General features: G+C 37.4%; 2 protein-coding genes across 2 annotated transcripts in view; both read left to right on the top strand.

Annotated features, from left to right (window-relative positions):
* The window catches only part of LOC109219605 (protein SABRE-like), a 40559-nt gene extending 33405 nt beyond the window's left edge, over positions 1 to 7154 (top strand). The window contains exons 12-20 of the mRNA XM_019384073.1: positions 27 to 383; positions 540 to 658; positions 858 to 1107; positions 3128 to 3352; positions 4454 to 4593; positions 6033 to 6105; positions 6350 to 6451; positions 6555 to 6737; positions 6933 to 7154. Of these exons, the coding sequence (XP_019239618.1) occupies positions 27 to 383; positions 540 to 658; positions 858 to 1107; positions 3128 to 3352; positions 4454 to 4593; positions 6033 to 6105; positions 6350 to 6451; positions 6555 to 6737; positions 6933 to 7154 (1671 nt within the window). The remainder of the gene's footprint in view (positions 1 to 26; positions 384 to 539; positions 659 to 857; positions 1108 to 3127; positions 3353 to 4453; positions 4594 to 6032; positions 6106 to 6349; positions 6452 to 6554; positions 6738 to 6932) is intronic.
* A 4-nt stretch (positions 7155 to 7158) lies between these two features.
* On the top strand, positions 7159 to 9670 carry LOC109219604 (protein SABRE-like). The gene is made up of 7 exons (XM_019384072.1): positions 7159 to 7182; positions 7238 to 7317; positions 7666 to 7726; positions 7877 to 8029; positions 8120 to 8287; positions 8466 to 8847; positions 9154 to 9670. The coding sequence occupies exons 1-7, from the start codon at positions 7159 to 7161 to the stop codon at positions 9261 to 9263; spliced, it is 978 nt and encodes a 325-aa protein (XP_019239617.1). The 3' UTR covers positions 9264 to 9670.
* The last annotated feature ends 3186 nt before the right edge of the window (positions 9671 to 12856 follow it).

The following is a 12856-nucleotide window of genomic DNA, read 5'->3' as shown; positions in this document are numbered from 1 at the left end:
ATTGGCACCTTTCTTTGTTTTGACAGGGTAGATTTCTGTTAGCTGCTGTCAGTGGCCGTGTTTTAGCTCGTTCATTCCATTCAGTTCTTTCCATTGGCTATGAAGTGATTGAACAAGCTCTAGGTGGAGGAAATGTTCAAATTCGTGAATCTCAACCTGAAATGACATGGAATCGCATGGAGTACTCTGTGATGTTAGAACATGTGCAGGCACATGTTGCCCCAACTGACGTAGATCCAGGGGCTGGACTGCAGTGGCTTCCTAAAATTCGGAGAAGCTCACCGAAAGTGAAGCGCACTGGAGCTTTACTGGAGAGAGTTTTTATGCCTTGTGATATGTACTTCCGCTATACTAGGCATAAAGGTGCAACCGCAGACTTGAAGGTATGTATGCGTTGTTTCTGAATTTGTGATAACCTGATCATGTCGGTGTTGTGAGAACTCTGTCTGACTTATTAGACCAATTCTTTATTGCATCATATGTTTTGATAACGATGTTTTCTTCGCTTGATTCTCAATCGTGATTATGTATTATCACAGGTGAAACCTTTGAAGGAGCTTTCATTCAATTCACATAATATAACAGCAACAATGACATCCCGCCAGTTCCAAGTTATGCTAGATGTGTTGACCAATCTTCTATTTGCCCGGCTTCCAAAGTAAGCACAGTTTTTAAGATCTATAATCACTAAAATTACTATAAACCTATTATTGTGCTTAACATGCTTTTGGATAAGTGCAACCCGTCCCACATTTTGTTCCTCAGAAGCCTCTATTATTATACTTGGATGTGATGAGTTACATCTCCATAGCTTTATCTTAAATCTTTGAGGGAATTAATTGAGATTCCTAAATCAGGCCTCGAAAAGTTAGCCTGTCATATCCGGCGGGTGACGACGAAGATGTTGAAGAGGAGGCTGATGAAGTTGTACCTGATGGTGTTGAAGAAGTAGAACTGGCAAGAGTGAACCTTGAACAGAAAGAAAGAGCGCAGAAGTTGATCCAGGATGATATTAGGAAATTATCTCTTTATAATGATGCATCTGTGGACAGGAACCCAGTAAAGGAAGGCGATCTTTGGATTATTAGCGGGGGAAGGTCCATTTTGGTAAGACAGAACTTTCTGAAGCACTTTAAGATTGTTAGATGTGAAATATGACATAAGTCCTTTCCTGTTTGACAAGTTGATTCTGAAATGATTGCATAAGCCTTAGCCTATGATATGTACTCTTGACTAATTGTTTCTACCTGGCACGGTTGCCACTATAGCATGGAATATCATTCAATGCCATCGACTGGTAAAATGACATTGGACTTCTGTAGGAAAGCTCGGATTTTTAATTTGGCAAGATTTTGAGATCCATGCCCATGGTTTAGCTTGAAATGAAAAGTTGAGATCCCGTGTTGGAAGCTATTGAGAATTAGGGCCCAGAAAGGGCTAACTAACTGTTCTCCTCGACATACCTTGGTTCTCACATCGTGTCCGTTTTGTTGGGCCTGGAAGCTTGTCAATCGGGTGATCCTGAGGCAGAGTTCAATACGTATTCTTCACCTAGGCTGATCCCTTTATTGTCTTCCATGTTCATTAGTGAGAACGGGCAAATAGGTCACAAATTCTCTTGCAATAGTAACTCAGTCCCATCACTATGTGATTCTACCAATTTCCAATGTTCTTCCAGTTGAATCAAGGGGTTTTACATTTTCCTCTTTTCCCGAGCACTATCATTTTTCGGACTTATTTAAGTAATATGAGGGGCGATTAATGATAACAATCACGGCCTCATCCGATCATATGCCTTGTCTGGTCCAACTGCCTGTAAAATACATTATGTGTGCATATAGGCTAAAAGTGATTTGTCTGAGTTGGATATTAATGATGATGGATCGTGAAAACCTGCCGAAAAATGAAAAATAACATGAATGCTGGACTTTTCTTACCGTACTTTCTCCACATATCACAAGCAATTCAACTTCAATTTACCAATTTTTGTGAGTCCTTGACTGGTCCAACTGCCTATAAAATACATTATGTGTGCATATAGGCTAAAAATGATTTATCTGAGTTGGATATTAATGATGATGGATCGTGAAAACCTGCCGAAAAATGAAAAAATAAACATGAATGCTGGACTTTTCTTACCGTACTTTCTCCACATATCATAAGCAATTCAACTTCAATTTACCGAATTTTGTGAGTACTATGCCATAAAATAAGCTTGCTTCACCTCTGTCATTCAAGTTTCAGGTTGCTTTGAGATTTCTCTTCTCCCTTTAGAGGGTTTTAAAGCAATCATCCTATGTGCTATAGTGATACAAATGTGGTTTTGTGTAATAAGCCCAAGAATACCTTGATGTCAAGGCTTTTCTTCTCTTGATTTCAGTTTTACTGTTAAGTTTTCACTGAAAAGTTATAGTTTAGTTGCATATGCCTATCATTTCCTTCTCAAATTTTTGATGATTCATATGGATTATTTCCAGGTGAAAAGTGACTGGGTATGACCTTTTGTTTGCTTTGGAATGCTGTCATTCTCATACGTCTATGTTTTAAATGCTGGCAGTGTGTCAAGCCATTTCTTGAATGGTGTTTAGAGAGCCTCTATTATAGTTATTTGCCTTATTTTCCTTTTGTTTTTCAGGAGTTCAATTAACAGTGTTAGTTAAAAGAAAGTAATTATGTAAAGATGGTAAAGAATTTTGACAGTTTTACTGTCTTTTTGGTGAAATAGAAGTCTTTGTGGTGCAAAGGTAAGAGATTCTTCTTTTTTTTTTGGGGTGAAAAAAGGAACTTCCATTGATACAAAAAAAAGGTATTTGCAAGTAGCTCCAAGCAGATGTCTACCCACTTGAACCTAACCTGTCCAAGCCTAAACAAAAGTTGGTGTGTTTTGCAGACTCCATGTTCTAAAACCCCTATACGCCCCAGTATGCAGCCCAACCGCCCATTCATTTTGACACACACACCCTTCTTCTGATAGTTTGCACATGGTAACTTGTGTCACTTTTGTAGTGAAGACCATGAAGTTAACAGATTTCTTGGAGTTTTGCTTTGAAATGTATAGATTCCATTACAGTAATAGGGATAAAAGGTGTATCAAGTTTGAAGGCTTATTAAAAGCAACTTTCTGCAGGTGCAAAGACTGAAGAAAAATCTAGTAAATGCTCAAAAATCCAGAAAAGTAGCATCTGCATCTCTGAGGATGGCTCTACAGAAAGCTGCACAGCTCCGATTGATGGAGAAAGAAAAGAACAAAAGTCCTTCTTGTGCTATGCGCATCTCTTTGCAAATTAATAAAGTAGTTTGGAGCATGCTTGTGGACGGAAGATCATTTGCTGAAGCTGAGATAAATGATATGGTGAGTCTCTACATGGCTTCAGTATTTTTGGTATATCCTTGCTTGGCTAAATTCCTGTAAGGAATCTTGATGGGCAACACCTGTTGAAGGATAATGCTTATCAGTTATCAGTAGGATTTTATATCAAGCTGCTGCAATATTCCTGACAATCTTCCAGGAAACAAATATAAACATACATGTATTAATGGCTTTTAGGTCTTGCGTAAGTTAAAGTTCATGTTTTTTTTAAAGCTGTCCCTTTGTGATCTCATATTGGTTATGGTACAGCTTTATTCTCTCCGACAAAAAGAAGAAGCAATTAAAGAAAAACAAGAGTCAGAATAGTTAGCAGTCGAAGGTATAAATAACTAGAAAATTATATTGGAGTAAACTGCAGCCAAAGTTTCATCTATTTGAAGGGGTTAAAATTGGAAACAATATGGTAATAATTCCCTAAGTTGGAGAACTTTTATTGCAGGGTGACCCCTCTGAAATAGATCAGCTGTAAAATCCATGAATTTTGCATCTTTCGAATTTGGTTTCATCATCCAAAGATTTGTTTTTGTGTCAGAGTTAGGGTTTGATGCTAATGAAATGGATTCCACTAACACAGTGTCAGGCTGTCAGTTTTTTCTACAGTTTTGTCTAAGACCATTACATGGTAAAACTAAAGTCATGTCAGTAAACTTCAGTAAAGGACACTGATACTTGAACTGTAAAGTACTGTGTTCCTTTTTATGCAATCCCTTTTAAACAAGTATCTTGCCTACAGAAACTGTTCATTGTTTAGGAACTGTTAAGTACCATGCTTTGTTGGACAATGGACAGGATGTATTTTTTTTTTTTTTGTAAATATGGTTTCCAGCACAATCTTTGAGCTGATGAATATACTGTTACCTTACTCAAAAAGAATAAAAAGGTACCCATGTCTTTGTTCATGCAATCCCAGAGGTCCTTAATAAGTTATCTTGCGATCAGAAAACTGTTTTATGTTTAATAACTTTCGGAATTCCCCTTAACCGTCCTACTTCTTTTTTGTTTTTAGAAATTTATTTTTCCTATTTAAAATTGAAATCACTTGAGTCAGAAGGAAAGAATATAATCTGCTGTTTCTTAATGCAGATATATGATTTCGACCGTGATTACAAAGATGTTGGGGTTGCTAAATTCACAACAAAATATTTTGTTGTGAGAAACTGCTTACCAAATGCCAAGTCTGATATGCTTCTATCAGCATGGAATCCTCCTACTGAATGGGGAAAGTATGCAACAATTTCAGTTTATTTCCTGCTCTGTCTCTTGCTCCTTTTTGCACATCTAAACTGTATAGTGTTTATGCTTCCATTTTATATGGGTTGGGGGCCATGGTGGGATCCCATTTTTATTTCGTATCCATGTTTGTCCTTTAAAGTTTTGTATTGGTATTCTCTCTCAACTTGCAATTGAGATGATTATTTCTCTACATATCTTTGGCAACCATAGGTGTTGGTACTTCTACTGGCTCCTCTAATGTACATGTACAAACAGCAAAAATTGAATTTGATTGTGTTGGAGACAACCTTGCATCTGCGACCATTTCTGAGTACCTTGACACAGCTTGCTATACCAGACTCTCTTTCTCTGGTCCACGTAGCTCCTTTCTTTTTTAAAAGTGGCCTTCTGCACTTAAACCCATCTTTTAAGTAAACTGCTTGTCTCTGCTATCTCAGACATAAAATAAATAAATAAAAATATCATCTTTCTAAAAGTTAAAGCTTTTAGATGAGATAATTTACACAATTTAACATGGTATCTTACAATCTAGTCACAGAGGTCCTTGGCCCAAGAGCCCGTTTGGATTGGCTTGTTTTAAGTGCTTTTAAGCCAAAATAGCTTTTACGTCATTTTGTAGTGTTTGGATAAAGTAAAAAAGTGCTTTTAAGCACTTGTTTTTAAGCTAAAATGACAAAAACAAGCCAAAAGCCAAAAGTTAGAATTCCTAACTTATGGCGTAAAAGTATTTTGGCTTAAAAGCCACTTAAAACAAGCCCATCCAAACGGGTTCCAAGTCTTAACCCCATCCATCAACATAACATTTCCACGTGCATGGTCATAAAAGAATCTAGCCCCCGCGTTAGGGGACGTGTTACAAACTTAAAATAAATAAAGTAATCCCTGTCTAAGAGTCTGAGTTTTTAGATGAAACGGATCACACATTTTAACATCTGCTTTGTTATTGATTTCCCTCTCCTAATTATCATGTGATCTCATTCAAGTACTCAATTCTGCATATTTAGGCAATTGGGTTTGGTCAAACTACACATGTTAATAATTTATGTCTCCGTAGACAATTTCCTTGAGTATTAGAACTTCACTTTGAAATGGTTTTCTTTAAGGTACCCAACTGAAACTTATGAATGAGTGAAACATAGTATGTTGTAGTCCTAATCCAGTGAGTTAGGGGCATGGATAAGACAATTAAGAAAATGATCAAACCCGATGAAATCAATTACCCATAAGAAGGCAGCCACTCATGGGACTGTACACCGCATGACCAGGGTGGAAAATGTGCTATGATGCAGCTTTACCTCTACCTCCATAGTTTACCAATTGATTTCTTCAGCATGATCACTGAAATTTTTGAATTGTCAGTTATTCACTCCTTAAATATTTACTTCAGTGGCTAGTTCTGACCATAGAGTCTCGCTTGTCATGGCTACAGAAAAGTGATGCTTCGAGTAGATGCTAAGCAGGGGGCTCCAAAAGATGGAAACTATCCTCTCGAACTATTCCAGGTAGTAATGCTTCTTTTGATAAGTACTTTGAAACTTTAGGTTTTTTCTTCCTTTTGAGAGGGATAACTTGTAAGATTTGGGAACTTTACACTTCTGAGCACTGTGCTGGTCATTGCATTCTTCACACTGAATAACATGCCAAAAATATTTGCTGGCAGTTGAGTGGGAGATTAACCCTTTTCTCAAATTTTTGCCTTTTCTATTATCATACTTCATAACCTGTTTAAATTCCTTCGTTGCACAGGTGGAGATTTACCCCTTGAAGATACATTTGACTGAGACAATGTACAGAATGATGTGGGAGTACTTTTTCCCAGAAGAAGAGCAAGACTCCCAGCGCAGGCAGGTGTGTCTAATGTCCATTTATTGGAAATACGCGCTAATAAGTTTTTCCTCAGAAAATAAACCATTTGACCAGATATTGTTGCTAAATGTTTTGTTGCTTAAAGGAAGTGTGGAAGTTTTCAACTACTGCTGGTTCAAGGCGTGCCAAGAAAGGCTCATCAATTCAAGAAGCACCAGTGTCAAGTAACCATCTAACAAAAGATCCTCAGGTCTGCGCCAAATCAAGCAACTCCGCTTTACCAGTTACAACTGCAAGTCAGTTTCCCTCTTCTGGCGATTCCTCCCAAGTGAGTCCCGTATCCTCCATTAACTGTTCGTTACTTCTTAGCTAGATATGTGAAGGGTGGCTTTATATCCCTTTGGGCTAAAGTTTATCTTACCGATTGGCAAATTCTCCAGCATTGATGCTTAATTTTCTTTTATCGAAATTCTCACATTTTTCTCTTTATTAAACATGTGTTTATCTTGCCTGAATATTGCAGGTGTCAAAGTTGCAGAACTTAAAAGCTAATATTGTTTGTGGCTCAACCCCTGAGCTAAGACGGACATCATCCTTTGATAGAACATGGGAAGAAAACGTTGCTGAATCTGTTACTGATGAACTTATGCTGCAAATGCACTCCTCAAGTGTTACTTCTTCAACAAGTGACGTCCCTTTGCCGGTATTGAGCAGCCAGANTCAGTTTTTGTTGGTTGTTAATTAACGAAATGGATAGGAAGATGCTGATCTTTGTGTGTGAATGTTTAATTGTATTTAGGTTGGTGGTTGTATTTTTTTGTTTGGCAGGTGGTGCAGTATATTTACAGCATTGTGCATAAAAATAATTTCCAAATTTCCCACGGAATTGCCACTGATTCCGTGGGAAGGTTCGTCATTTAGTTGCAGAACTTGCATATTTCCCACTGATATCGGTGGGAAAGTTCATACGATTTTTCATAATTTGCATTTATCCCACTGATATCGGTGGAAAAGTTCATACTTTTATTTTCAGAATTAACACATTTCACACGGATATCAGTGGGAATGTTCACACTTTATTTTTCAGAACTTCCATATTTCCCACCGTTATCAGTGGGAAAGTTCATACTTTATTTCCAGCTCCCTATGCATTTTTCCCACCACTTCCCTGGCTAATGTATTAAAATTAATAAAAATTACTAATAATAGTTCCCACTGATTGTTGGTGCGAAATTTCATTATTTTTCCTATTAAAGTTTCTCTGGGAAACCCGTGGGAAATTTCCCACCACGTCTCTGGGAAGATATTTCCCACCAGGCATTTTCCTGGTGACTCATTTCGGTGGGAATGCGGTGTGAAAACTCGATTTTCCCACCGGTTTCCCACTGATTTCGCCGTGGGAAATCCATGTGTTTCTAGTAGTGTGTTACTTCTTCAACAAGTGAGCCCTTTGCCGGTATTGAGTAGCCAGATGAAGGTAACAGAAACAAATCCAAAGAATCAAAACTAATTAAGTTTGGCCACTCCTCTCATGAAGAGAAAAAGGTGGGCAAGGCACAGGATGAGAAAAAATCTAGGCCTCGAAGAATGAGAGAGTTCCACAATATCAAGATTAGTCAGGTCAGTCCATTATGTGGGCTAATAACTTATTGTAGCTTCGTCAGTTTGTTTGTTTTCGGAACTAATACATGTTTGATATGCATGAACTAGGTTGAGTTACTTGTTACATATGAAGGATCAAGATTTGCTGTGAGTGATTTAAGATTACTGATGGATACATTCCATCGTGTTGAATTTACTGGAACCTGGCGGAGGCTATTCTCAAGAGTTAAGAAACACATCATATGGGGAGTCCTAAAATCACTAACAGGAATGCAGGTTAGTTCCTTTGAAATTATATTTTTCCAATTTCCATTATCTGTAATCATTCAATATTTGACCACATTAAATATCTTTATCTGTTGCTGTATGATAATCGGTAATAAGTATCTCCAGACTCATCGACTACCTCAAGAGGACTAACTCTTCAGTGACCATGTCTTTTATACTAATGCAGTGCAAGAAGTTTAAAGATAAAGCACATAATCAAAGGGAAGCTGGTGCTGCTGGTGTCCCCGATATTGATCTTAATCTCAGTGATAGTGATGGTGGTTCAGCCGGAAAATCCGAGCAGAACCCTTTATCCTGGCCTAAGCGCCCCCCTGAGGGTGCAGGTGATGGTTTTGTCACCTCTATAAAAGGCCTTTTCAATTCTCAGCGCAGAAAGGCCAGGGCTTTCGTGCTTCGGACAATGAGGGGTGAAGCAGAAAATGAGATACCTGGTGACTGGAGTGAAAGTGAGGCAGAGTTCTCTCCCTTTGCCAGACAACTAACCATAACAAAAGCCAAGAAGCTGATTAGACGGCATACAAAGAAGTTTCGTTCTAGAGGACCAAAAGGTTGGCAGAGCTTTTTCCATGTTGAAAGTATCCTGTTCTCTCTTTTATGGTCCTATTGTTTTCCTCTTGGAAGAACTAATGTAGGATGCCATTCTGTGCTCTCAGTTGTGCTAAAGTCAGCAGAACAGAGAACTAATAGCTTTCTAATAGGCCCAACATTTTATGATGTCTAGATTGCTTAGTCACAGTTGCTATTTTAGTCCTCTGGTTTTGGGCCAGTTTGGCTGACAGTGTGGTCGTTTTAATTTTAAGCTATGCTACAAAGTATCAGTAATATTGGTTACTGACACAAGTCTTTCTTTCCAGGTTTATCTTCTCAACAAAGAGAATCACTTCCTTCATCACCAAGAGAGACCACCCCATTTGAAAGTGATTCATCAAGTGAATCTTCGCCTTATGAGGATTTCCACGAGTAGCTGAACTTGAAGACATTGAAAGCACGTATTTTATGGGATCCAAAGTGGATTGGAACCCTCGGTTATATGCAACATTCTGCTATTATAGCAATTCCAATTGATTAGGATTTGCTGAGATCCTTGTCTCCTGCTTAGACAGTATGAGATGCCTACATGTTGTTCCAAAATAAGAACAGGCAAGAATTGCGAGAATATGCAGAAGTCTACAATTATTAACATTTCAATACCTTCTTAGAGCTCTGGATTCATCATGGAAATAGAGCAAAGGTGAGTCCCTTTAGTTATTGTCATTCTTTTCTTCTTTAACCTTGTATGTATTTATAGATTATTATAGCACCCAACACAAACGACATTAGGACTCGTAAGAGTCCATAATTTTTGTAATCAATAGTTGCTACAACATGTACAGTAGACACAGAATAGAGTTAGAATATGTGTTTCCTGAAAAAGTTTTCTGCACTGTAATAGTGGAAATAGAATGGAAATGAAATTCCAACTCTTCAGTCTCATCATCCGAACAAAGAAATAGTGTATCATTCCTACTCTGCTTGCTTTGCTTGCATTATTAACAGAGTTCTGTGTGCTGATTCAAGTTCTTCATTTGAAAGGTTTCCCTCTTTCACGAGTCGAAAGAAAATAACACTAATACAAGCTATCAATCATTATTTAAACTAAAACGTGTGAAACACCACTTTGATGTTAGAGAGAATTAAATCATACCTCGTGGTTACAGCTTGTAAGAAACATTAACTATGGACATGGCAGAAGCTTTTTTTTTTTCTTTTTCAAATGATCATGTAATGAGTTACTTTGTTGATGTGAAGTTGCCATATTTTTTTGATTTTGTTCGTTACTATCTTAATTGCTCAATGAGGAGCTTATCAATTGTCATTTTGAACTGTCAAATTGAAATATACCATCGTGTTCAGGAAGAAGGAAAACGGAAGTGCCTGTTACGTCCCACCACCTGCTTCTGTTTCGTCTAGGATACAAATTCTGGTCTATACTTTGTCTTCATAATCATTTCCTTTATCTGCTAACAATCTACCTCTGGGTACTTTTCTTTTCTTTGGAGTATAAATTACAGTTTTGATAAAACCAATATTCGGTTGCTTTGTAGTTCTACGGGCTGATATTCTTCTATTATTATGTTTCTCATTTTGGGCTGGCATGCACAATCCAATGATCAAAAGGTCACAATTCTAGCTAGAGTGACAAGTTGAAATTTGAGTGGCCTTTTGCCCGGTTGGTATTGTTACTGCTTTAACAAAACAGTAAGGCTGGTCTCGCTTCACTTGGGTTCTTTGTTCTGCGAGATTGTATAGTTACTCGTTTCCAACGAATTACCTTTTTAAGAGCCCGTTTGGACATAAGAATTTTCACTTTTTCCGATTTTTTTTTCTTTTTTTTGAAATCGGTGTTTGGCCATAAAATTTCCAATTTTCACTTGAAGATGAATTTTGGAATTTTTTGAAAATTTGAAAAACTCCAAAAAGTTATTTTTTAAATTTTTCACTCAGCTCACTCACAAAGCTTCAAAAACAATCCAAAATTATATTCATGTCCAAACACAACTTTATTTTTCAAATACCATTTTCACTTGAAATTGTTTTTTAACTTTTTTTGGAATTTTACAATTCTATGTCCAAACGCCCATTAGCCCGTTAGTCTATTTGGTAATACTTTTTAATTATGGCCGGTTATAATTGGCCGTTCAATTGAACTTTTAGCGTTTCTTTGACCTGGTACAATATAAAACTGGCTAAAGTCTAAAGACATATACAAAAAATGCCTAGCCTATTCTGCAGAATAATAGTCTAGCATTTAGTAGACTAATGGTCGTTTACTTAAATTTGTCGGTAATTGCATATATGAGTCACACATTCTACATGGTATAAATTGTCCACATCTTAAAAAGGTTATGAAATGTATCAATCAAAGTCGAGTAAGAAAAAAGTTTGGTGTCAAAGCTTGTTCAGTTTAGAAATTGCTTTATATATACACAGCATACATAGAAATTGTCCTTTGTTGATCTGACGATGAGTTCTCTCGGACCTTAGCCCTTCAAGAACTGCAGCTCAAGATGCACTACCTGCAATCTGTTTGCAGAAAACACACTACGTCCAACTTCAATCTTTTTATTTATCTTTAACAATTTTTATATGTCACACAATTCAGCGAGAGATTTTCAGTCAGGCATTTCTGAAATTTTGGAGAGAATTTGTTCTCTGAGGTAATTAGCTTGAATCATTCAAGTCGACTCGTGTTGTTTATTGCTTGAATTAACTGATTGCAACTGTTCATTTGGAGCTCGAGTGCTTGACTCGAAGACTTAAATTCATTTTTCATTCTTGTTGCTGTTGAATTTTGATTGAGAGCTTGTCGTCAAGTTTTCAGTTGAATTGAATTAGTTTTGGAGAGCCAAAGTTGAGTTGTAATTCTGCATTCAACAACCACTGTTTGGGACAGCATTTAGCAACATCTTTCTGCATTGTATGCTCATATCACACCAGCTCTTTAGCTACTTCTTGTTGTCCAGAAATTGCAGCAACAAACAAATGGTTTAGGCTGCTGGAAATCCAACACTTTTGAGCAGTAAATCTGCCCTGTTTCAGCAGTGTTTGATCAGACTTCTGCATATGTTTGACAGCCTAATTGCATCAATTTGGAGGAGTGTTTGAGCAGCAAAATCTGCACAGTTTGGACTGAGAGTTCAGCATTGTTTCTACATCTGTGAGCTTCTGAATTGTGAAGCCTTGGACTAGCATTAGAGCAAAGAAAATCTGTATTATTCCTGCCACTGATATTTGCGCTGTTTCAGCAATTTCTGCAGTTTTGTTGACTGTTTTCAGCTGAAATTTTTTGCACTTTGTGGTTATTCTGCTTTGTGGAAACTGCAACTGAAATTGAAAAGGTTTTAAGTTTGAGATCTTTTGAGCTTGTGAACCTATGTTTGAGCGGTGTTTAACAGCATGAATTGCACAAGTTGTTAACCTCGAAATCAGCATTGTTCCTGCAATTTTGGACATCAGTTGCACATCTGCAGATTAATTTTTCCCAGCTGTTTTAGTTGTTTAACAGAATTGTAGTTCACAGTGGTTTCAAGTTTAATTCAGGTTCAGGGAATGCTCAGGAAACTTCAGAAAACTAGGAGCTACAGTGGTCGCACAGTTTTACCAAGAAACTCTGATTGTTAACTCTAAATTAGTTTCAGTTTTCTGTCAACTTTTTATTGTGCTCTAAACTAGTGTAAACTTGATATTAGTTCATATTAAGTTTAACCTAGTTCTTTGTGTGCTTAATTTTGTTTCGTGCCAATGTTTCGTGTTTGTCTTTTAATTTCGTTGCGAATTGCTTGGTTCAAGTCCGTTTGCTTTTAATTGTCCGTCCTTGTGAATACACAACTTCCACTCCACCCCGAAGCGGTTGGTACTTGTTGTGAAACCTTAGAACTTAAGTTTGCTAGCAATTTTGACATTCACTACTTGAGCGGAAAAAGGCAAGAGTGAATAGGACATTGAGCACGCAAGAGCCAATTGTGTGCAAATGGATACACGCAGGTAGATACCGAACATCCTAGACAGTTGCAGTAT

This window comes from Nicotiana attenuata, unplaced genomic scaffold (genome assembly GCF_001879085.1).
Source record: "Nicotiana attenuata strain UT unplaced genomic scaffold, NIATTr2, whole genome shotgun sequence".
NCBI lineage: Eukaryota > Viridiplantae > Streptophyta > Magnoliopsida > Solanales > Solanaceae > Nicotiana > Nicotiana attenuata.
This window is presented reverse-complemented; position numbering and strand designations above follow the sequence as displayed.

Bases quoted from the DNA above. Each gene is read 5' to 3' on its own strand.
- LOC109219604 (XM_019384072.1), top strand. From the start codon at position 7,159: ATGGATAGGAAGATGCTGATCTTT. The intron at 8,030-8,119 runs GTCAGTCCATTA...TGCATGAACTAG, and splicing joins ACAATATCAAGATTAGTCAG to GTTGAGTTACTTGTTACATA. The intron at 8,288-8,465 runs GTTAGTTCCTTT...ATACTAATGCAG, and splicing joins AATCACTAACAGGAATGCAG to TGCAAGAAGTTTAAAGATAA.